The sequence below is a fragment of the Notamacropus eugenii genome, chromosome 2 (genome assembly GCF_028372415.1).
Source record: "Notamacropus eugenii isolate mMacEug1 chromosome 2, mMacEug1.pri_v2, whole genome shotgun sequence".
In the NCBI taxonomy this organism is placed as follows: Eukaryota; Metazoa; Chordata; class Mammalia; order Diprotodontia; family Macropodidae; genus Notamacropus; species Notamacropus eugenii.
Window position 1 is genome coordinate 26,516,047 of NC_092873.1, and position 24,354 is coordinate 26,540,400.

The 24,354-nt window shown below is 48.7% G+C and overlaps 1 protein-coding gene across 2 annotated transcripts in view; it reads right to left on the reverse strand.

Annotated features, from left to right (window-relative positions):
- BRSK2 (BR serine/threonine kinase 2) overlaps positions 1–24,354 on the reverse strand; it is a 155,254-nt gene that overhangs the window by 37,167 nt on the left and 93,733 nt on the right. For both annotated transcript variants that reach the window (XM_072639514.1, XM_072639515.1), the window contains exons 4-10: positions 22,650–22,790; positions 20,845–20,961; positions 14,798–14,831; positions 14,473–14,541; positions 13,694–13,840; positions 11,525–11,556; positions 10,749–10,913 (exon numbers count right to left, since the gene is read on the reverse strand). In XM_072639514.1, coding sequence (XP_072495615.1) covers positions 10,749–10,913; positions 11,525–11,556; positions 13,694–13,840; positions 14,473–14,541; positions 14,798–14,831; positions 20,845–20,961; positions 22,650–22,790 — 705 coding nt within the window. The remainder of the gene's footprint in view (positions 1–10,748; positions 10,914–11,524; positions 11,557–13,693; positions 13,841–14,472; positions 14,542–14,797; positions 14,832–20,844; positions 20,962–22,649; positions 22,791–24,354) is intronic.

The window sequence follows — 24,354 nt, forward strand, 5'->3', positions numbered from 1 at the left end:
CTACTATGTTCCAGGCACTTCAATGTCCTCTCCTTTGCTGTGCATTGATTCCCTTCCAACAACCTGAAGTGGGTGCTATTTTATCCTCATTTTACAGTTGTGGAAACTGAGGCAGACAAGTTCAGTGACTGGTCCAGGGTCACCCAGTTGGTAAGCATCTGTGTCCGCATTTGAATTCAGGTCTTAACGACAGCAGGCCCAGCAGCACCAGCTGCCTCCTTTACAGGGGAGACAAAAAACTTAAAAGGAAATCCGATTTCCCTCTCATAGAACTCTCCGTCATTACCAAGCCAGGGATCCAGGAAGGCTTCCTGTAGGAGAAAGCATTTACATTGGGTTTTAAAGGGAAGGTGTCCAGTTGCTGGCCATCCAATTGCTGGAAAGCACAATGGAAAGCTGGAGTCAGATTTTGTAAGGCTTTGAATGGTGTGCTAAGGGCTTGGAGGATAGAGGGAGCCCCCGAAGGGTCTTCAGCACTGGAGAGGATAAGACAAGGTCTATGCAGAAGGAAAGGGGACGTGGCAGGTATGGACCGCAGGAGAGAGAGCAGAGGGAGGGAGGTCTGTTAGGAGACGATAGCAGCGGTCCAGGCAGATGGGCATGTAGGTCTGACCCTGGGCAGTGGCCTTTGGAATGAGGTAGAGAGAATGGATGCAAGAGAAAGTTTAGAAGCAGAAATGGTGAGAGGTCTGAGAGCAGGAGACCCCATGGTGGGCCTTTTGCCCCTTTGCCAGGTTGTTGGGGGTGAGTGGATTCTTCCATCCTAAGAGGAAGCGCAGTTCTCCCACTTCCTGCCAGAGTTGGATCTTAGCTGTGGATGTTCCTCAGACTCAACATGTCCAAAGTGGAGCTCAGGATCATCTCCCTCAAAATGGTTCCTCTTCCCAATGTCCCCATTTCTGTGGGAAGCATCAGCATCCCTGCACTCACTGGAGTCACAGTCTCAGTATCATTATCCTCAAGTCTTCCCTCACCCCTCACACCCAATCAGCAGAGGAAATAACCTTTGTTATTTGCACCTTAAGATAAAATAAAAATTCCTCTGTCTGGCATTCAAGGCTCTTCACAGTCTGGCTGCAGCTGACCTTTCCAGATTTATTAGGCATGGTTCCCCTTCACACACAACATTCCAATTAAATGGTGCTTCTGACTCACACACCTTCATGGAATCACAGAGTTCACTAGGAAGTTTCTCCTGATGCCATGGCTAAATCTACCTCTTTGCCGCTACCCCTCTTTGCTTGAAACCATGCCTTCTGGGACCAAGCAGAACAAGCCAAAATTACTTGGACATACCTATCTTTTCTCCCTTGAGTATTATCTTCTCCAGGTGAAACAAACATTTTCAATGTCTTCAGTCAATCCTTTGTTCTAATATTTCTCATTGTCTTGGGCCCAAATGGCTGCCTGAATGGAGGAAGACCACCCAGCTCCCACATCCCTACTACAGCGAAAATTACACCAGATAGCAACGGGACCAAGATATCCAATGAGAAACTATAATAAGTGATTTATATATCCCTGAACTGCATTAAAAAAATCATCCCATAGGCAGAAAGAAAGGGGATCCCTCAGAAATATCAGCCCCTAAAGTTGCTTCCCAGTGTATAGGGAACTGACCAGAGACTGTACAGCCTACAGGTCTCTTTATGTGGAGACAAATGGCTGAGGGCTCTTCTGAAGCAGTCTAAAATTTGTTGAAATCCATAGTTTGGACCTCAGAAGACACCAATATCAGCAGTGACCAGTGTGATGGGCCTTTCCTCATGGCAGTGTTCAGCATGGGACGTCCGAGGTCTTTGTCACTCTGTCCTGACACATAACAGAGGGTCCTGAAGATCCAGTGCTCTGAACCTCCAAGATCCAGAAGTACTGAACTTCAGAAGGTGGGCATCAGTAAGGCAACACAGGTGACCCAGGGACAAGAGCCTAGGACCTGCTGCTGGAGACAATGAGAGTAAGGAGCTTCTGGGTATCAGGGCTCAGAAGTGAGGTGCTGGTTTAATTCTTTCACCCAAGAAAGGGAACCAACCAGAGCTGACTACCACAACCAACACACAGTAGGGAACAGATCTTGGCCATAGATCATAGTCCCAATTCAGACTAGAGAAATGAGAGAGAAGAAGAAGAAAAAGAAGAAGAAGGAGGAGAAGAAGAAAAAGGAGGAGGAGGAGGAGAAGGAGGAAGAGGGGGAGAAGAAGAAGGAGAAGAAGGAGGAGGAGGAGGAGAAGAAGAAGAAGGAGAAGGAGGAGGAGGAGAAGGAGGAAGAGGGGGAGAAGAAGAAGGAGAAGAAGGAGGAGGAGGAGGAGAAGAAGAAGGAGGAGAAGGAGGAGGAGGAGAAGGAGGAAGAGGGGGAGAAGAAGAAGGAGAAGAAGGAGGAGGAGGAGAAGGAGGAGAAGAAGGAGGAGAAGGAGGAGGAGGAGAAGGAGGATAAGAAGGAGGAGGAGGAGGGAAAGGAGGAGGAGAAGAAGAAGGAGAAGACACTGCAAAGAATTATTTTGAATTCAAAGATATTAAAAATACTGAACAAGAAAGACTAACTCCAAAACTACTGATTCAAAGACAAAAACGAATTTCCACTAGGACTACATGAATGCCTAGAAGAAATGAATCAAGAGATTTAAACAAAAGGAATAGAAACTAGAGGAAAAACTGGAAGGGGAAGAAATATTTTAGGAAAGGTAATGCTGAACCTAACTCAAGTAGCGAATTCCCTGAAAACTGGAAGAGGCCCAACAGTGACTCTGTGAAACAAGACAGATTAGAATAAAATCAAAAGATTGAAAAAAAAATGGAAGGTATCTGTTATCAAAAACAACCGATCTGTAAAAGAAAATCTAGGAGATAATTTAGGAACTGTAAGACTCCCTGGAAAGCATAATAACTAGTCTAGACACTCTATTTCAGGAAAATGTAAATGAAGGAGAGGATTCTAGGAAAATGGTGGAGTAGGTTAGAAAATCCCAAGCTCTCAGATTTCCACCACAAAGAGGACAAAATAGTGCCTCAAGGCAAACATAGAGGGTAAAAATAAATAATAGTTGGGGCAGAATACTGGCTCCTGGGACAATCGGAGAAGATCTGAAGAAAAATCCCAAGACTGAGGTTTGGTCCTTGTGAAGAATAAACAACTCCAGGCAGGGTCACTTGCCCCACAAGAATTTATAGAACTTCAAAAGGACATTAAAAATCAAATAAGAGAGACTGAGGAAAAATGAAACCAATCCAAGAAAAACAAGAAGATTATGAAAAGAAAGTTAACCAACTGGAAAAGGAGATCCAGAATCTTAAGGAAGAAAATTAGAATTTTGCACGGGGAAGCCAGTGATGTTATAAGAAACCAAGAAATAATGCAATGTAAAGAATGAAAACATAGAAGAGAATGTGAAACATCTCATAAGAAAATTAAAAAAACCCCACTGATTACCACCTGAAAGAGATGTTACAAGGAAAACCTACAGGAATATCATAGTTAAATTCAAAAACTCCAGATCAAAGAAAAAAATATTATGAGCAGCAAGAAAAAAAAAATTCAAATGTGGTAGAGCCACAGCTAGAGTCACACAAGAGCTAGCAGACACTAAAAGACTGCAGGTCTTGGAACACCATATTTTGAAGAGCAAAAGACCAGAGGCTGTTGCCAAAAAATGTCATACCCAGCGAAGTTAATCCTGAATGGAAAAAATGTACACCCAATGAATTGTCAGATTTTCAGGATTTTTTTGGCAACAAAATCCTGAAGTTAATAGAAAACTTGTCATACAAGATCCAAGAAAAATCTAAGGTCCACATTAAAGACTAATGACAAGACACTCAATAAAGACAGACTGTTTACTTTTTATGGGAGGAAATGTAAACTGTATGTTTAAGATTGTTATTAGTAATTGGGTAGTTTGAAAGAAAGATTGGGGTAGATCTGAGTATGATGTGATTCTAAAAAGTAAAACCATTTAGGAAAAGGTAAAAAGAGTAATTATCTTATACAAATGAGGTGGGAGAGGAGTTAGATGGGAGAGGAGGACTGGTAGTACTGGAACCTTACTATCATTAGGAATAGGTTAAAGAGGGAACAATATATCTAGAAGGGAATACGAGTCTTTTAAATTCAAAATGAAATACAAAACTAAGGGATAGGGAGCAACGAGAGGATAATGGAGGGGTTTTTAGAAGGAACCCTACTCACAACAGATCTAGGTTAAAGAGAGAACAAAATGTACATTTAGAAGAGAATAAAAGAGTTCTAAATTTATAAAGAAATAAGAGAATGAGGGAATAAGATGGGGGCGGTGTAGAAGGGTGTCTAGATTAATGAGAATGGAATAATAAATATATTTGGAGAGCTATAAAAGTCTTCTAAATTCAGATAGAAATGAGAGGGTAAGGCAAAATGGTGGGAGGAGAGGATAAGGAAGGGACGGATCCTTGGAGGGGGGCTGTGTAGGTTAAGTAATAGGAGGACAAAGTAGTGGGTAGAAGTAAAATAGAGGAGTCAGGAGGGATAAGAAAGAAGAAATGCACACAGACATAAAGATCAGGAGTACAATTTATTAGGAAAAAAAGGCAGGAGTAGTGATCCTGATCTCAGACAAAGTTAAAGCTAAAATAGATTTAATCAAAGAGAAAAATAGGGAAACTACACTAGATGTCAGCTGTATCAGTCAATGTTGTTTTAGACTATTTAAAATAACTGGACAGTATAAGGTTGGTATATTGCTGTGGCGTAGGAACGATAAGTTGGTAGACTTAGAAAAATAATGGAAAAACTCGAACTTACAAAGGAAGAGGTTATCCACCTTCAGAGAAACAGAAAACAAAGAGGTATAGTAAGGTCTTACATAGATGCATATGAATGTATATGTCTATACATTAGCATGATTTTAGATATTTAAGTATATGTATGTGTATATATAAGCATATATATGTTTGTGCATGTGTATATAAATATATACACATCTCTCTATGTATGTATGCATGTATGTATATATCTGCCTTCTTAGGGGGAGAGAGGGGGAAAAGAACAAAGAAAAAAGAACACAGCAGAAATAAAAGAAAATTTACAAGGAAGCAAAGACAAGATGGACAGCTCTGAACACAATGTGTAGTATTCGTTATATAGGCTTTCTTGAAATGGAAATTCGTTGGTGTATATTTTGAATTCTCTCTTACCTTCTGCTGCGCACATGGCAATGCTTTTTTTTTCTTTTCTTATTTTGAATTTAGGTTTTAGTATTTAAGTTTAAAATAAATTAATTTGAAAAAATGTAAATAAAAATTGTTTAAGCATATTCAAACCAGAGGACAAAATGAAAGTAGAAAAAGTACATTGATCATTTACTGAAGGAAACCCAATAGGAGAAGTCATAGCCAAATTCTAGACTACCAAGTCAAAGGAAAAACCAACACTGCAAGGAGCCATAATGAAAGAATTCAAGTACCAAGGAACCACAGTGAAGATTATACAAGACCTGGCAGTTTCTTCATAAATGAAATGAGATGTTGGAATACAATATGGGATAGAAAGAATATCCTAGTGTCAAAAGAAATAAAGAGGAGAAGCTTTCTGTGTTTCATAAATGGGGTAAGTGAGAAGAGACACGAAGGATGGAGCAGGGGGAAACACATCAGGTGAGATATTATTCTTGTCTGAAACAGACAAAGGAAGGTGAAATGCACACATACATTTGTCTGCACACAAAAAGTTAGATGAAGCCTTACAGCAAATGCAACAGAAGAAAAGGTGAGACGGGAGATGGATTTGGATTAAGAAGGAGCAAGGATAATGCTGCACATGAGGGGAAGAGTCCAAAATAAAACAAACTCACTTATCCTCAAGGGGATAAGAAAGGAAAGGAAAAGAAAGAAAAGAACTAGGATTAAAGATTTTGCCCATCATTTGGCGGACAACTTAACAACTTGTAGCATGTAAATATAATGAAATATTGTGCCAGGGGAAGTGATGAAAGACAATTTTGGAGAATCCTGCCAAGTATGGATGGATGCAGAGTGAGCAGAACCACATCAGTGCCCACAATGACATCAGCATAGCATAGAAGAACAACCCTGAAAAACTTTAGGACTGGGATCCAAGCAATGACCCGCCATGTCTGTAGACCTCAGCTTCTGGTTGGAAACTTGGTGTCAGGCCTGGGCTCTGCCCCCTAAGACGCCTGGATGAGGTGGCTCATCCCTGTCATCTCATAGAGAAGAAAACCAAGACCCAGGGAGAAGTGATTTGTCCAAGGTCACACATGTAGGAATTATCAGGAGCATAATCTGAACCCAGGTCTACTGACCCTGAAGCTAGTGTTCACATGGCTCCACACTGCCTGCCCCGCTGTACCATGGTGGTCTTGCTCAAGCCGAAGTCTGGAAATCTCTGCTACTGAGTTTTGTTGTTCATTGCCTTGTCTAGTGCCCCTTTATCTCTCTGATGGGGAGTTTCTTGAGGGATCCAGTCTCAGCTGGGACCACCATCCTAGAGACTTTCTTCTGACCTTCTTCCAACTTATCAGTGGGTCAGGGATCGATGATGGTAGAGAAAGGAATGTGCTTGTTTTCTCTGCCAAGAACAATGCAGTGTACACTAGAAATAGCAGAACAAAAATGACTAACTAAAAGCTGATCCCAAAGATAAGGGAGGAGCCAGTGAGAGAGTAGCTGGATGAAGTCAAGTAAACTGATCCACATGAACTGGTGACATTTGTGATTGCTGAATCATTGTCAGTGACATTTGGACCATTGTGGAGAATGGAAGAAGTGCCATGAGCTTGGTTTGTAAATGGCTGATTTTCACAAAAGGGTATAGAGAGTAGAGCCTGCACACCAGAGGCCAGTGAGCTCGATTAGGATTTCTGGGAGAACTAGAGGACAGATCATTAGAAGGATAGCTGGTGACAAGGAAGCAGTGTCTACAAAGAGCCACTATGGATGACTTCATTCAAAGTAGACCAAGTCACTATTTCCTTTTCTCACCAACTGAAAAGGGGAACCTAGGTTATAGCGTCAATTGAGGTTTTAGGCAAACTTTGAATAAATTATCTCATACCATTCTCATAGAGAGAAAAAGTAGGTGATAATAAAGTCATATGGATTTAAAACTGGCTGAGTAGTTGGTACTCAAAGAAGAGTTAATTGTTCAATGTCATTATGGCAGGAGGTCTACAGAGAAGGACCTCAGAGAACTATGCTTGTCCCTGAGCCAATTCACATTATGATCAATGACTTGGACAAAGGCAGAGATGAAATACTCATCAAGTCTGAAGATGATGCCAATATGGAGGTGGGGATTGGCTGTCACAGTGTATGTTAGTCAAGATTCCCAAGAATCTTGACAGGTTGGCCAGTGCACTGGGCTTATCTAATAAGGTAAGATCAAACAGGGATAGGGTTAGGCATGCCACTTGGGCACAACGCCCCACAACTCCACCAGAATAAGATGGGGGAGTCATGGATAGGTGTCAGGTGTTTTGAAAGGATATGGGGGTCATAGGTCAGCTCCATACAAGTCAGCAGGGTGATTTGGTAGCCAAAAATTTAACACAGTCTTGGACTGCCTTACAATGAGCAGAGCTTCCAGAGATAGGGAAGTGATTGTCCACTGTGCCCTCCCTAGGGTAGACCTCATCTACATGACTAGGTTCATTTCTAGGCAAAAAGGATTAGTAAGGACATTGATAACCAGAGGACAAAATAGCTTTGAATCCATGACTTAAGAGCATTAATTGGAGGAGCTGAGAGTGTTTAAATTGAGGAAGAGAATAATTGGGGGACAGATGAGAACTCTCTTCAAGTATCTAAGGGGTTTCTCTGCAGAGGAGAGATTAGTTTTGCCCCAGAGAGCAGAGCCAGGAGCAGAGGCATTGAAAGGGGTGGTGCAAAGACGTAGATTGAGGCTTGATGTCAGAAGAAGCTTCCTAACCATGAGAGCTGTCCCTGGAGGTGACAGGTTTCCTCTCCTTGTGCTCCCAAGCAGAAATGAGATAGCCAGCTGTCTGATATCTTAGAGGGAGGAGTCCCTTGTGAAGGGATGAAACTAGAGGAGCTGGGGTCCCTTACAATCCCAAATTCTATGATCCTGTGAATGTCCTTAAGTTGTGGCCCTCCAGGAGTGAATGGTTCTACAGAGGGGGTATGGCCGGAGCAAAGGCCATAGAGGCTACAACCTCTCCATGTCTGGAAGCTGTGCCTGTCAGTGCAGCCCATCCCACAGTTTCAGGTCTGTCTCATGTCCACTCATAGCAGTTTTCCATCTCTTCTTGTCTTCATGTTTTTGACTCTGTTGAGTCACTGAGTTTCCTGTCTGACGAAGACTTCCCGCTCTCAACCCATTTCCAGAGGATGGAGGGATACAGCAGAGGGGTAGTTAGAGAGGCTAGACCCAGGGGCTGGCCTTGGACACCAGACTCTGAACACCTAAAAGGTAGCAAGTTGTAGCAAGCAGCAGCTTAGGGGTGGACCAGCTGGGAGGCCCTTCACCTCTCGAAGTTTCCTCTTCTACAAAATGAGCTTTTCACTCCTGTACTTCTCCCTCCCAGGGCTGTTAAAAGGTTCCAATAGGCTCTGGTGCTACGTAAATGCCACCCCTTATCACTAACTAGTGACACTGCTTTAGGCAGGATGAATAAGGCAGAGAGAAGCAGGTTGGGGCAGAGAGATGACCTCCCTGGGCCAGAGCCATTGAGCTTGCTAAAGTCATTACAACAGAGTCAAAGGGCAAAGGGAAGAGTCTTGGAGGCCACATAGGGCAGTGCCTTCTTCCTCTAGGGTGTAGGGGTCAGGGCTCACAGAGAATTTATGGTGCATTTGGTAGCCACAGAGCAGAGGACAGTACAGGTCAGGACCATGGACAAGAGTCTGAGATCCCACAGGAGAGAACTTCTGAGGAAAGGGGTGGACTTTGAGGTTAATACAATGAGGCTTGACCCTTTCACCTAAGACAGGACTCAAAGGAGGACAAGGCCCAAGGATGATGCATCCAAAAAGCAGCCCAGCCAAATGGTGGCCAAATTAATGGGATTAGGATCAGGCTATGAGCTTCACAAACTCGTTGCTACTTGTTTTCTTTTTTGGAATCACAGCCTCTACACACTGGAAGGGACCTCTGAGGCACCTGCTTTATGTACCCTGTGCCTGACCAAGCATTGTCTTGACAGCAGCTCAGTGAGTGTGTGGTCATTCAGTGCCCATCCAACAGTCATCTTTTTGGTTGGGGATCTCCAGGTGTTGCAGAGCTACAGCCTCCTGAGGCAGCCCACTCATAATGAGAAAAAAACTATGTTCCTGACATCAAAACTAAAGCTACTTCTTTGCAGCTTTCCACATTAGATGGGCTCTGCCCACTGAGGTCAAATCCCGTTGTCCCAAATACTTGAAGACAGCTCTCATGTTCCCTCCACCCCGTCTTCTCTTTCCCCGATTCAGAATCAGATACACAGATGACCTGGATCTCAGGACCTTCCCCATTCTGGATGACTCCTCTACACACCCTCCTTCTCATCAATGTGCTTTCAAAACTGTGGTTCCCCAAATGGATTGCCATAGTTAGAAAGAGGTCTTGGAATGGGATGGCCATCTCCCTAGACTTGACAATAAGTTCTTAATGCACTCTAAGATTTCCTTGACTGCATATATCACACTATTGAGTCAAAGGGAGTTTGTGGTCCCCTGGCCCTTCAGATCTATTTCTGATGAATTAGGGTCTAGCCATGTTTTCCCTATCTTGTACTTATGAAATAGATTGTTTTTGAACCAGTTATGTTGGATTCTCTTTTTGGCTGTGCTTCTGATTCCCTGGATTTCCTTCCATACTTTCTCCTGTATGAGAACCTTTAATTTTCCACCCACCCCTCAAGCTTTCTGAACTCATTTTTCAATTTGTCTCCCCTCATCAGGATGCAGGACCCTTGAGGGTAGGACCTGTCAGGCTTTCTTTTGCTAGCATTTGTCTCTCCAGTGCTTGGCAAGGTGCTTGGCAAGGTGCCTGGCATATAGTAGATGCCCTACCTACCTCCCTAATTTGTACTTTTTTCTCCATTAAATTTCAATGTTCTAGATTATTAGGATCATTTGGAGTCCTGAATGCTTCTAGTTTGTTAACTCTCCTTCCCAGGTTGGTGTCACCCCAAAATTTGATGAGCAGGTCTTTCTTACCTTTCTGTAAGTCATGAGAAAATGATTAAATAGCACTGAGTCAAGCACAGAACCCAGGGCCACCCCACTGAAGACACACTCTCATGACGACTCTTTAGGTCATCTGGCCAGGTCTCAATCGACCTAACTGGGCTATCCCTCAGCCCACTTTCTTTCACCAACTTGGTCAAATACCTGCCCAAAATATCTCCAGTCACCCCTGACCTAATAGTTTAGGAATCCTGTCAAAAATAAAACAGGCCAGCGTGGTACGTACTCCCTGAGGAGGTCATGTCAGCTCTTGGTAATCCTGACTTTTCTCTGGGTTTGCAGTAAACATTCCTTTGGAAAACATTGGCTTTGTTTCCCATTGGCCAGGACCAAGGAAGGAAGCAATTGACTCCTGAAGGCCTGGAGTGATGCTACCAGCCAGCGGTATCTCCAATCTAGCCCTCCAGGATGGCGGTTGTTGGGACGGACAACAAAGTGGACAAATGAAGGGGCTAGGGAGGGAGGACCTCACAGGCTGAGGAGGGGAGAGAGAAGTCCCAGACCCTTCTGTGAGTCCCAGACCTCTCCATCATCCCCTCCCCCAACCTCAGCCTGGCCCTTGGACTCACTCTTCTGACAAGAGGTCTTGTAAGAGTTTATTTCGGTCTCGGAAGCAGCCTAGTGAGTGCATGCTGTCCAGTACATCAGGGTCAATATCCTCCAGGGATGGAAGGGATCGGATCTGCACCTTTCGGGGGATGGGCTGCTCTGGCTCCGGCTCATTCTTGCCCCCTCTGTGGACAGACAGAAAAGTCCATTCACCAAGGGCTTTCCACCACTTGGATTTCTCCCTCCCACAGAGTCAGCTGGGGAAAGGACAGGGAGGTGGGGAGAGGGGCCCTGACCTCTGAGATTGACCACCCTCAAAGGCTTTCCAGCCTTGGGTGAATTCTACTTTTGGTACCTGTGCTAGGATGGTGGATGTGAACTTAGGCAGGGGTGTCCTGGGCTCAGACTCAGGCCCTCCCCCATCCATGGGCACCCTGGAATCCTGGTCCCTAAAGTCAGCCAGTCTGACTAGGTACTTCCTTCCTTTCCTGCCTCCCTCCCACTCCCACAATGTTCCAGGGCTTGCCACAGACACTGTCCCACCCCAGGGGCTCAGCCCAGGGTGGGAGGTGGGAGGAGGTCAGGCTGGCCCATGCCCCTGTAGCCCAGGGGAGAGCCCCAAGGCTCCCTTTCCCAGGGCCCTGAGGGCCCAGTTCCATGACCTGCTCCCTGGGAGCCTGACGCTTGCCCCAGCTGGACAGGTCCCTGCTCTTCTCCTGCTCTCACTAGCACACACATCCTCCAGGTCACAGCCACAGTCAAGGAAGGAGATTAGTGGGGGTTTGAAGCTACTTACATATACCATATGTGTTTCTGAATGTGTTCTAGCTACAAGGAAAGAAAACAGGGAGTTAGTATGGCAGGAGAAGTGGGGCCCTCGCTGTGCTAATGGGAAGAGGGCAGAGCATGGCCATAGGCCACAGGCAGCAGCGCTGGGTGGGCTCTGAGAGACCTAGTCTAGCCTTTCATTGGAAAGAGGAGAAAGCTGAGACCCAGAGGGGAAAGCAAGAGCAGGGAAGAGTCTGGTCAGGGTGAGGCTGAACCCCCCCAACCTGAATGGTCTTAGTCTCTTGGGCCTTCCTTCAAGAAGCTACCCCTGGGGATAAGACCTGGGCCCAGAAGGGCCTGCTGGCCAAGAGGGCTGAAGGGAGCTGGGGAACCTCCTTTCTGGCCCCATTCTTGAGACCCAAATACTGACTCTGCACTGAGAGAAGGGAAGGGCCAACTGGGCTGGCTGCTTAAAATACCAGAGCATAGGGGTGGGGTCCACAGTGACTCCTGGAGGGAACAGAAGGACAGAAGGCAACAGGACAGAGTCAAAGGCTACTGTCATTGCAGGTGCCCTGGGACCTTGGGTCTGGGCTTTGGCCCTCTGGTCCCAAGGTTGGGGTCACATCAAGAGATCAAGACGATCAAGCAATGTAATGCCTACTGCTTGAGAGCAGGGATGATCTCATTCTATGTTTGGCACCCCCAGTGCTTAGCATGGAGCCAGGCAAACAGAATGAGCTTAATTAATGCTCATTGATAGAGGGATAGATGGATGAATGGGTGAATGGATTGATGAGTGGATGGATGAATGCAGAAGGCCCATTTTATTGGTCTTGGGATGTAAAGTAACAGTCTCTCCCATTTCCCTCACCACTCCATATTGGAACTAAAAGGAATTAACCAGAGAATGTGTGCCAGTCAAAGGGTCCCATCACTAGGCTTCACTGACAGGAAGGGGCCTTGCTGACTCTGAAGGAAGGACAGGAAGGATGCAGAATTCCCACCCTGATCCCTGGCTGTGTGGAATTGACTGCAGCCTGAGATGCAGAGAGGGATGCATCCCTGCTTAGTGGACCCTGTGGATCACAGTGGGATGGGGAGAGGTCCCAGACAGACCCCCCCCCCCTCCATGACCAGCACTGACCCTAGAGCTGAGCCGTAGAAACCCATTAAGGAGCTAGGGAGACACCTTGGAGGCTTAAGCTGAACTAGGTCAGCTGGGATGCGCCTGTACTTGGTGGAGGCCTTCTGAGGTGCTCAGGCAGGGGTTCAGGAGCTACCTTTCAGATTCCTTTCCTCTTCTTTCCCCCAGGGAGTTAGGGCAACACATGCTGATCATGCTAAGGGCACTGACAACCTCTCAGGTAGGTAAAGGGGCAGAACAGGGCAGGGAGAAAGGAGCAGCTACAGGAAGAAAACTGGAGTTGAGAAGAAAAGGCAATTCCCATCAAATCCTCCTCTGACCTGGAATCTGAGGGACAAGAAAGGTCCCTGAAGGTCTCAAAGAATGCTCACCCTGATCCTGAGGGGACACAGTGGCCTGGTGGAGGGGAGAAGAGGCTCTCCTGGGCAGACCAGTCAATGCTACCTCCAGAGTCAGCCCGGGGTGAGGGACACCACGGTGACTCAGGCTGGTCCTCAGTGCCCATGCCTGCCCATCTCTAGCACAAAAGTTAGTGATGCCCCAAGGTGGCTTTGGGAGGAAGAAGGCAGCAAGGAGAGGAAGGTGGAATGAGAGTGTGGCCTTAGAGGGTATGATGTTCTAGACCTCTACCCTACCCATTGGGAGTGCTTTGAGCAGGTGTGAACATGGAGACAGTCATATTGGCACTGTTCTCCTTCCATCACAGGTTGCCCCTTTTCCCTTGGGTGCACACACATGCACACACACACAAGCACTCACATACAGGCATAGGCATACACACGGGTTTAGATGCATGCATGTTCACACATACTCACATGTGCCACCATGTACATGTATGCACACATAGAAAGCACCAGTGTAGACACAAGTGTGTATACATAGATGTGCTCCCACACACACATCTAACACATGTGCACACCTGTGTACATCCATGTGCACACACACAGAGCCAGGCAAGCCTCACTTCACCTTGAGTGGCTGGGAAGGAAAGGGGAGGGAATGACACGGGCTGGGTGGGGCGCCCCACATCCCTGGGGCTCGCCTTCTCACCGTCAGCCTCTTGGAGGCGTCCACTTCTATCATGCCTCGCAGCAGGTTCTGACAGTCAGGCGGGATGAAATGCGGCATGTGGAACACCCCTCGCTTCACCTTCTCTAGGAGCTGCCGGAGGTTGTCATCATCAAAAGGCAAAGCTCCCTGCACAGACAGAATAGTGAAGATGGGGTGGGGAAGGGAAGGAGGAAGGAAAAGGCCACATGAAGGGGGGAGGGAGGAGAGGAAGGAAGATTCTGTGTGAAGAGGACTTTCTGGGGGCAATGATGTAGCCTCCTCCACAAAAGACTACCTTCCCTCCCATTGCTCCTAGCCATGGATGAATGGGTACAGTGGAGAGAAGAGCCCATGTGTTCAAGAATCATATGGAAGCCCATGCCTGCATGCATCTCCTTGCCTAACTGGCTCATCAGGTCTGCTAGGAAGTGAGAGAAGAAGGGAGGGATCTGGTGTCTTGGCTGAGGAACAAGCAGGCTATCCCAGAAGAAGGGGGTAGGAGGGACTGGGAAGAGTCAGGAGAAGCCAGGAGAGGCCAAGAGATCCAGATGGGCTCTGGGTGGGGTAAGACAAGTTCTAATGGACAACTTTGCCCTTAGCTCCTTGGGGCTAGCTTGGAAGTAATAGTTCGTAGAACCATGGACAGCTCCAAGACCTAAGTTGCTTCTCACTAGAGGTGCAGGCCAATCCTTGTGGATTCCTGCAGTCCCTTGGGATGGGACTTACCAGGCTTGGTATGTGTGGGCACATGTGTCCCAGGGGGATGGATGGATACTTACCACCAATAAGGCGAACAGAATGACCCCACAGCTCCATACGTCTGCTTTCCTACCATCGTATTTCTCACCCTGGAAGACAATGCAGAGCTGGGGTTTGAGGCTGGCCAAAAACTGGCATCTACTTGACCAAAGGGGAAGTCCCAGACTCTATGACTGTTGGCTAGGAGTATGCTTGACATTTTCCAGGGCAAGACTAGTTAAATCTGGAGGGTACTCCTAAGGAAGGACATCCAGTGGGCCACCCCGCCCCACCCTTTGGGTCCAGAGAGAGAGCACCTGGATCTGGGATACTCAAGGTGAGTGAGGAGAGGTCAGGCACACTTACCCGGATCACCTCGGGGCAGGCATAATGAGGTGACCTGGATGAAAAAAAGACAATGTTAAGTTGCCAGGGACAGGCCCCTTGCATTCTAGCTTTCTTCCCTCCCCAGGGATAGAGGAGCCCCCTCAAGGCTTTACTGCCCCTAGAGGCAGACCTTTACCACCCTGGCAGAGCTCCCTGAAGCCATGCCAGGCCTGGCCCCAACCACTACTTCCCAAACACCAGATCAGAGTTCTCCAGGGTAGAGGCTGTGGCTTCCAAAGTGAGAGAAGGCAGGGCCAGGGGACACAGTTTCCCTTCACCTTCCAGGTATAGGAGAAAAGAGATGAGAAAAATACGGACACCTCAGGAGTTCTTGTTTTAGGCAAATGGATAGACCTGGCTGAGGCCAGTGTAGGTGGCTTCCATTCTTTAATGGAAAGTCATGGGCACCTCTAAGCTGAAGTCATCACCTGAATGAAGCCATCATCTACCTAGGGGACCAGGGGGGCAGAGGGCAGGATAGGACAGGGGATAAGGGGAGGGAGACAGCTCTTCACCTGCAGCTAACAGTTCCCTTTTAGTTCATGCATTATTTTGCAAACCCTGGAAAGGAGCTGTGCTGGTACCACTGTTCAGTTAGAGATAGAGAAACTAAGGTAGCTCAGAAAGAGGAAAGAGTTTTGTCCAAGGGCAAACCCATGGTGAAGAGCATAGGTTCTGAAGGCAGAGCTGTTGATTCCTGCCCACTGCACCACATGGCCTACAGGGCCATAGCCCATACTTTCTAGGGGGCAGTCATGGTGAAGTCTGAAGCCACATGAAGCTCAGGGAAAGCCTCCTAAGATTCCTGCTCAAGTGCTACAGAAGATGCAGTCCAGATTTTCAGGGCCCCCAGGACTGAGAGGCAGATCCAGTCCAGCCTTGTCCTTCATTGCTTCCCAGACCCATTGAAGGAGGAGACACAGATGTGGCCTGGGACAGCTCTGGTTTCTGGAAGAGCTGGCCCTCACTACCAGCCCTGGGAATGAAGAACCCTGAGGACCTTCCCCAAATGGAGGCACAGGAGACACCCCTCAGCTGCCACAGTTTTCAGGGGGTGAGGGTCCAAAGCTCAGTGTGGCTGAGGTAGCTGGAGCCTAGGAGAGACAGAGGAGGCTCAGGTCCTGCGGTGAGGCAGCAGCTACCGAATGTCTCTTGGAAAAGAAGGGCCATACCTAGTGGTGGTTATTAAAGCCCCCCACAGATTAAGGGAGGAGACAGAGAGGTCCCCTTTATTTTTCCCTGACCCATGGTGGACATAGTGATGATTAGTTACAGTGTGTGTGTGTGTGTGTGTGTGTGTGTGTATGGGTGTGTGTGTGTGTGTGTGTGTGTGTGTGTGTGTATGGGTGTGTGTGTAAGGCTTTTGAAGCTCTCCCAGTTACAACTCTTGCCTGGAGCCTGGGAGGCAGCTGGTTGCTCGGGCACAATGGTTGTAGATGAAGCTGAACACGTCTGTAGGATTTAGGGACCCAAGTAGGGTACCAGGGAGAGAAGGGATCAGGGTCACTGGATCTCTGAGATGAAAGGGGCCTCAGCCAAGACCTGACTTGCAATCTTTGCCATAGCACCTTCGACCAAGGTTGCCAACTGCCTCTTGCACATCTCAGAGAGGTCCCATAGACATTTCAAACTCAGCATGTCCATAAATGAACCCTTCATCTCTCCCAGTTCAGCCCTTCCTTCTTGTTAATTTCCCCTTATCTATTGAGGGTACCCCCATCCTCCCGGGCCCCCAGGATCCTCACCCCCACATCCAAGCTGATGCCAAGGCCCGTTGATTTCTCCTTCGATAGAATGTGAGCCTTTGAGTGGGGACATTTTTTTAATCCCAGTGCTTTGTACACAGTAAACATTTAGTAAGTGCTTTCTTCATTCATAGCGTCTCTCAGATGTAGATACATTTCTCTCCTCTGACCCTGTCCCACCCTGGTGCACTCCCTCATCATCTCACACTGGGACCACTGCTGGGGGAAGAGGGCAGGGTCTGCCTGCCTCAGTGTCTGCCCCCTCAAGTGCATCCTCCATCCAGTCACCAAAGTGATTTCCCCAAAGCTTAGGGATGATCGAGTCCTTCCCTTCCCCCTACTCAATGCCTGAACTACGTGAGAGCCTTCCGAGCTCATGTCGGTCTGAGCAGCCACTGTGGGACCCCAACATACTGCTGTCATCTGGGTCCTTTGGAATATGGAGGACAGCAACCAACACTCAAGAAAGGCTGGTCATTCCCAGTCAGCTCCAGGAGCAAGCACGGAACTTTCTGCTTGGGCTCCAACAGCCTTCACAACGTCCGCCTTCTAACTGCTCCATTGCTTACTCCACCCTGCCCCCACCCCCAGCACTCTACTCTGGACTCCTTGCTCTTCCTCTGTCTCCTGGCTTCAGGCTGTTCTAGAGTGTTGTTCCAGAGGAACCGGGCTGTTCCTTATACCGAGAACTCTTGCCCATCTTTCCTGCCCCATCCTAAAATCTCCCTTTCTAGAAGAAGTCTTTCCTGCTAGTCTTAAAGCTCACACTTCCCATCTACTGATTTTTTCCCATTTTTCTTGACTGGATTTTGTTTGTACATTGGTTGCTTGCTTGTTGTCTCTCCCATTAGACTTGAAGGCAGAGACTGTGATTTTGTCCTTTATTGTATCCCCAGAGCTTAGCACAGCACCTGGCACACAGTAGGTGCTTGCTAACTGCTTGTTGACTTGACTTATCTGAAGACCTCTCATGGAAGGGGGGGGTCAGTGCTCCTGGAGAGCACCTCAAGCTGCCTCCTTGCCCCCACCTCACCCTTCACACTCCTGGCTCTGCCCTCTGGGACCCAGCCTATCCAATTCTGAGGGTAGCCATTGTCCTCTTGCCCCATAGCCATGCTGCCTCTTCTCCAGGCTAAACATCCCAAGGACCTAGAGCCCTTCCCTGTCTTGATGGACTTGGTCCTCTCTAGTCAGTCCATGTCTGTTGTTGATTATGGTGCCAGAATCGAACACAACATTCCCAATGTTGTCTGAGTAGAGTAGAGACCAGTAGGCTCACCAAGCCCCCAGTTCTGGGCCTTCTGCCTCTCCTAAGACTCCAATCAATTTCTATATTACATTGGGAGCTCATGTCCAGCTTCCAGGCCACCAAGACCCCAGATCCCTTTCAGACAAATTGCTATCTAGGTATGCTTCCTCTGTCTTGTTCGTGTGTCAGAAACTGACTTCCTGAATCTAAGAGCTGGCTTTCACATTCGTTCCTATTCCATCTCATCCTCGTAGCCTAATGAGCTTGCCTGTCCAAGTGTTTTTGAATCCTGTCTGGAGTTAGCAATCCCTTCCAGCTTGGTGTCACCTTGGTTGGTTGTTGTCCTTTGTCTTTGAAGGGGACCAAAATGCAATCACCATTGTAAAGTGAAATTTCAGTGTGTCCGACCATGGTTGATCAGACCAATATGAGGTTGGGCTCTATCACAGGTTGAGCACAGATGTGACTATCTGGGGTGGATATCCCAAATTTGTGCATCCTGTATTTGCTTTGTGCTGTCTCAATTCTGCCTTGCTCATAGAGCACAGCACACTTTCTGATGTGGGCAGACCATGCTGAGCAGTCCTGTGCCAATGTCTTCCATGTTCCACAGTCAAATCCAAAGTTCTTGAGAGAGACCTTGAGAGTGTCTTCATATCATTTCTTCTGGCTACCATGTGATCGCCTGCCCCATGTGAGTTCTCCATAAAATAGTCTTTTTGGCAAGTGTACATTTTGCATCTGAACAACATGGCCAGACCATTGGAGTTGCACTCTCTGAAGCATAGTTTGAATACTTGGCAGTTCAGCTCCAGCAAGGACTTCAGTGTCTGGTACCTTATCCTGCCAGGTGATCCTCAGAATCTTCCTAAGACAGTTCAAATGGAAGTGATTCAGTTTCTTGGCATGGTGCTGGTAGACTGTTCATGTTCCACAAGCATATAACAATAAGGTCAGCACAATGGCTCTGTAGACCTTCAATTTGGTAGTCAATCTAATACCTCTTCTCTCCCAAACTTTTCTTTGGAGCCTCCTAAACACTGAGCTAGCTCTGGCAATGTGTGCATCCCTGGAAAGTAACACTACCAAGGCAAGTGAACTTATCCACAGCATTCAAGACTTCTCTGTTTGTTGTAACCGATAATTCCAAGTATGGATGGTGTGGTGGCGGCTGATGGAGCACCTGTGTTTTCTTGGTGTTGATAATTAGGCCAAAATTAGCACAGGGAGGAGAGAATTGATCCATACTTTGTTGCATCTCAGCTTCAGAAGCTGCATTGAGTGCACAGTCATCTGCAAACAGAAAATCATGCACCAACACTCCCTCCACTTTGGTCTTGGCTTGTAGCCTTTTCAAATCAAAGAGCTTGCCATCATTTCAGTAGTTGACCTTGATGCTGCGTTCATCCTCATTGGAAGCATTTGACAACATGGTTGAAAACATGTTAAACAGAGTGGGAGCAAGCACGCAGCCCTGTTTCACTCTCTTGGTGACAGGGAAGGCACAAGAGCATTGTCCATTATCCAGAACCTGGGCAAACACGCCATCATGAAATTTGGTGAAAATACAACATGGGTCTTTATCCAAGTCACAAATAAAAATGCTAAACTCCCAGGGCCAAACAGACCCCTGGGGCCCTCTCTGGAGACCTTGTCCCAAACTGACCCCACACAGTGAAGAATTGATTACTTCTCGAGTCTGGCCACTAAACTAGTCCATAGTCTCTTCTACTGTGGTCCACTCCCTCTGGCTCCACTTTCTGCTCAAGAATCTAATGCAGTCCCTTATTGCTGGCCCTGCTGACATCTAGGTAAAGTCTAGTGGCTGCAGCCACTCCCCAACCTCTGTCCTCCCATGCACTAGTCTACTCAAAGTGTCCAAAAAGGAAATGAGGCATGCCTGCTCAATGCTGCGATCCCTACTCTCTTGTCTCATGTGAAGCCAACCCTCTCTAAGATCCCAGAATTGTGGGTGTCAAGTTCATTGGCCCCCTTTGTGAGGAATGCCAAAGGGGTGAGTCTTCACCTTCCCCTGTTGGATCTTAGGCTATTTGAAAGACTCAGTTTCCCCCAGTCACTTTGTAGCTATCTTATACGTACAGCTGTCCTTTGCACATCACAAAGGTTTGGGGGGGCGGTGCCCCCAGGATCTGGAAAATCTGTGTAAAATTTTTTGGCCCTCTCTTTATACCTGAGAAGTCTGAATTATTATGGCATTAAAAGATACGTCGATATTATACAATACGATATATCTATTTTATGCACTTCTGAGTTTCTAAATTTTTTGCTGCATCACCTGAGGCTTCCTCAGAACCCCCCCCCAAATTCTCCTTGAGTTTTCTTACGCTGACCTGGGAATATATGGAAATATATACATGGAAAATATGTGGAAACTTCGATAGGTAAAGTCCCCTGTGGAGGAGGTGGCTGGACTTGTGCATGTCCACGTTGCTTCCCCAACAGAAGAAGAGCTTCTTGAAGGCTGGGGTCACTGCCTTGGTGTGCCCATTGCTTAGCCTGGCATACGGTAGGTGCTTAATAAATGCTTAGTGATTGACTGATTGGTCTGGAGTCTGTGGAAGTCCTTCTCTTCTCTTTGAGAACCAAGACAACATCTGACAAGAAGTTGGTTGATCCTGCTTTCAGCCTGGTCCTTCTCTCTCGGGCAACTCCCTCCCCACCACTCACATATGTGGCCCCAGAGTCTGGAATCCTGCGAGGACTAGGCCCCCTCCTTGGCAGCTGCGTTCAGCCCTGATGAAGTGTGACTGGGGGCTGCAGTGCCTACAACTGGCCGGGAGATGGCACCAGGACCCAGGGTACTAGAGCTGAGGCCGCCTTAATGGGCACAGGCATGCTCCCTGGCAGTACATCCCAGCTGGGCTGGACATCCCAGCTGGGCTTGGCCTCTGGGCAGGACATCCCAGCTGGGTTTGGCCCTCTGGGCAGGACATCCCGACTGGACTCAGCCCGGGCCACCCTCCCTTGAGGCAGCTAGAAGCCCTGGGTGGATCGGGACCCACATCACTCACCCGCAGCTGGTCTCTAATAAGCTGTCCCCAACCTGCAGTGACGCCATCCCGAAGTCTGCGATTCGGATGTTGTTCCTCTCGTCCAGCAGAAGGTTTTCGGGTTTCAAGTCCCTGTGGCTGAGGGGAAGGATAGCGGGGGTCTCCAGGGTCCTGGCGGGGGGACTTGGGAAACCTCTCCCTAGCCCAGAACCCCACACGGGAGACTAAGGCTTGGTCTGAACCAGGGACTGGGGCTGGAGAAGGCATGAGCTGGAAGGACTTTGGAGGTCCGTGAGGCTGACCCCTTCTTTACAGATGAGGAAACTGAAGCCCAGAGAAATCAAGGGATTTGCTGAGGATAACACAGCTAGTAAGTGTTCTAGGCAGGATTTGAACATAGGTCTTCCTGACTTTGAGGCCTGACACTGGAACAAGTGTGAGCAAAGAGGAGGGCTGAGAAAAGGACGGATGGGGGGACAGAAGGCACCCAGGTAGTTATCTTAGGCCCTTTGTACAGTCTGGAGTTGAGACCCGGCAGGGATTGGGAAGAAGGCCCCCTGCAGAGGTGACCCGGCATCTTGGGCTTGGTAGAAGAACCTTCCCAGCATCCTCTCCCAGACTTTGAGCACCAGGGCAGACCGGTGGATACACGAGACAGCCAAGGACCCTGCGTGGTCCAGCCAAGCCCCAGGCACTCTGCAGAGCAGGGTAAGGGATGACTGGGAGCTTGAGCTGGGGCCAGGGTGAGTGCCCGAGACCCCAAAGACTCTGCTGAGCAGGGCAGGCTACTCCCCTCCTCTACCCACCCCTATTGTTGTCTTCAGTCTCAGAGAGGACTGACAGCTGCTGACCAAGGTCTATCAGGTTGGCAATCTGAGTGCAGCTCTTTTGTCCCAGGGACCTGCTTCCTGAGAGTGGTGGGTTTATCTGATCCCTGCCTCCTAGCCCAGAACCCCCCAGGGCCCACTCCCCACTATACAGAGACACGGAGAACCACAGATAGATGGGGGCCAATGGCAGCCCAGACTGGTGATGTCACAGGCAGCCAATCAGAAGTCTTCTGGCTGGTCAGGGGCTGCCTCTTTCTTCTTAGAGCAGCCCACGTCCTCTCTGACTGAGGGGGATGGGGGTCTGGGGAGCTCCCCTATCATGCCTGGCAAGAAGCATTCTACTTCCTCTTCTCAGGGCAGTCCCTTGTCTTCCTGAGAAAGGCTGGAGTGGCCAGTTCTGCTTATTAGGGGCAGCCTCCCTCCTCCCCCCATCACTCATTGGCTGACCTGCTCCTGACTGGTGCAGCCACCAGCCCCAGTGGCCAATGGCCGATGGAAAGTGTCCTCCAAACAGACCAGGCTTGGGGGCAGTCTAGCTTATTCCTGTTCCCTGGATACAGGGCTGCCCCCAGCACCCTTTGAGCGAGTAAGAGGGGCATGTCCAGACTGGGCTGCATCAGAGAATGGGGACAGTATGGCACAGGGTCACCAGAGAGACCCAATCTAGAAAGCTCTGGAAAGCATGTCAGAGCCTTCACAAGTGGCCTAGGCTGGAAGCCTTGAGCTCCAGAAGTGGGCAGCCCTTCTAGGGGAGAAGAAAATTGGAGACACCAATAGAAGTCATTGTCCCCACATCCTGGGGTTGGGAGGTAAGCCCAAGAGGGCTGCCAGCCAATGCCACCTAGAGAGAGAGACCAGGGGAAGCCTGCTCCCCATCTTGGAAAGAGAGAGATGACAGGTGGAAGCAGGGGCAGGGGCAGACAGGGACCAGAGAGACTGGGGGAGAGCTGGAGCAGGACTCAGTATCCCTGGGCTCCCCCTCCTCACCCCACTCACCATATTGAGTGGCTGTGGCAGAAGTCAAGAGCAGAGATGATTTGTCGGAAGAACTTGCGGGCTTCCTTGGGGGTCAGTCTCCCTTTCTTCACAAGATAGTCGAAGAGCTCCCCACCCGATACATGTTCTAGCACCAAATATCTTGGGGGAAGATGCCAGGTCTGATTAGCCACTGCCCCACCCCCCATGCTGTCCCCTCCCCTGGGTCCCCAGACCCTCCCTCGTCTTAAACTCCTTCCCTTCATCTCCTTTTCCACCAAGCTATACACTTGGGCTCTCAAACAGTGCCTGGAATGGGCTCCTGTCTCCCACCCCTTGCAGGACTGTGTAGTGGCAAGAGTCCAGGCCCAGCCAATCCTTCACTCTCTGATCCCATGGAGTTGGCAGGAGCAGGGCTCTGAGATGTACCCAGGGAGCACCTCTTCTCCTCCAGGAGGATGTCTGACATCCCAGCCCTGGGTCCCACAGGATCACTGCCTTGCCAGCTTTCCCTGGGCTAGTCCCAGGAGCTCAGAGCAAAGCGGGGTGAGGAAGACTGGACCACTTCACCCTGCTTTTCCAGGGCTGCTGCTGTAGCCTTTCCACCTCCCCACCTTGGAAGCCCAACACCGGGTTCACTTCTTCAGCCTGTGGTCAGAAGCTCCCAAGGAGGCCAGCATCAGCCTTGGGTGGCAGAGAGAGTTCTGGTCTGCCTCTCCTCAGCCCAAATGGAGGAGTAACCCCAGTGTGATCTGAAGTCATGCCCCAGCTCACTGTAGAAGGTACGGCCTCAGACTCCCTTCCCAGGCTTTTTCTGCTACCTGGGATTACCTGAGACCCTGAGCCAGAACTAGCCCCAAACTCAAGCCTTGCTTGTTCAGGACTCTGGGAATCCTGCTCGCATTTGGGCAGATGGGAGGTTTGAAAAGGATGAGGCAAAGGGTGGGTCCCAAGTGAGTATGTGGTGCCAGTGGCCATGGTCTCTCCACCTTCCCTTTGTCACCTGGGACACCAGGTGTTGGGCCTTCCCCTCTCTTTTCCCTGGCTTAACTGCTGGCTTGGTGGCTACCCCCTGAAGAGCCAGGCTAGTAGCTCTGAGTCATTCTCTGATGGCTTGGTTGCCTGCCTTCTCTATCGATTAGACAACCCCAAATAGCTCCTGAGGCCCAGCTGATCCATTATTCAAGAGCTCTGTCCATTCAGAGGCTGGGCCTGAATTTTTAAGCTTGCATTTGGCTGGACGCCAAGAGCTTTGTCTATTGTCTGGGCCCTGGGTGATCTGGGGACCTCCCCTCTGACTGGGGCTAGTGGCCCAGCTCTGCTCTCCTCCGGCTGCCCAGTTGGATGGAAGGACCAGTCAAGAGGCTCCTTGGGGCCTGAAAGCTCTCCTCTCGAGCAGAGACAGGGCCACAGTCTGGTCTCAGGGGCAAAGGCACCCTCCACCCCCCCAACCTGGCCTCTAGAACAAAGGACCAGTGGCCAGATGGAATGATGAACAAGACAGGAAGCAGAGCCCAGAAGTGAGCTTTGGGAGCTCTCCCTGGTTCTCATTTTCCCATGTCCCTCTGTCTCCTTTCAGAGCCAGCTCAGGGGAAATGGGAAGCTCTTATTGGCAGTGCAGGGCAGCATATGAAAGGTCCTGGAAAGTGGCTGTAGGCATCCTGGGGATGGCTAAGGATATTTCCTCTCTAACTCCCCTAGGCTAAGGGAGGCATCATGTCCAGCC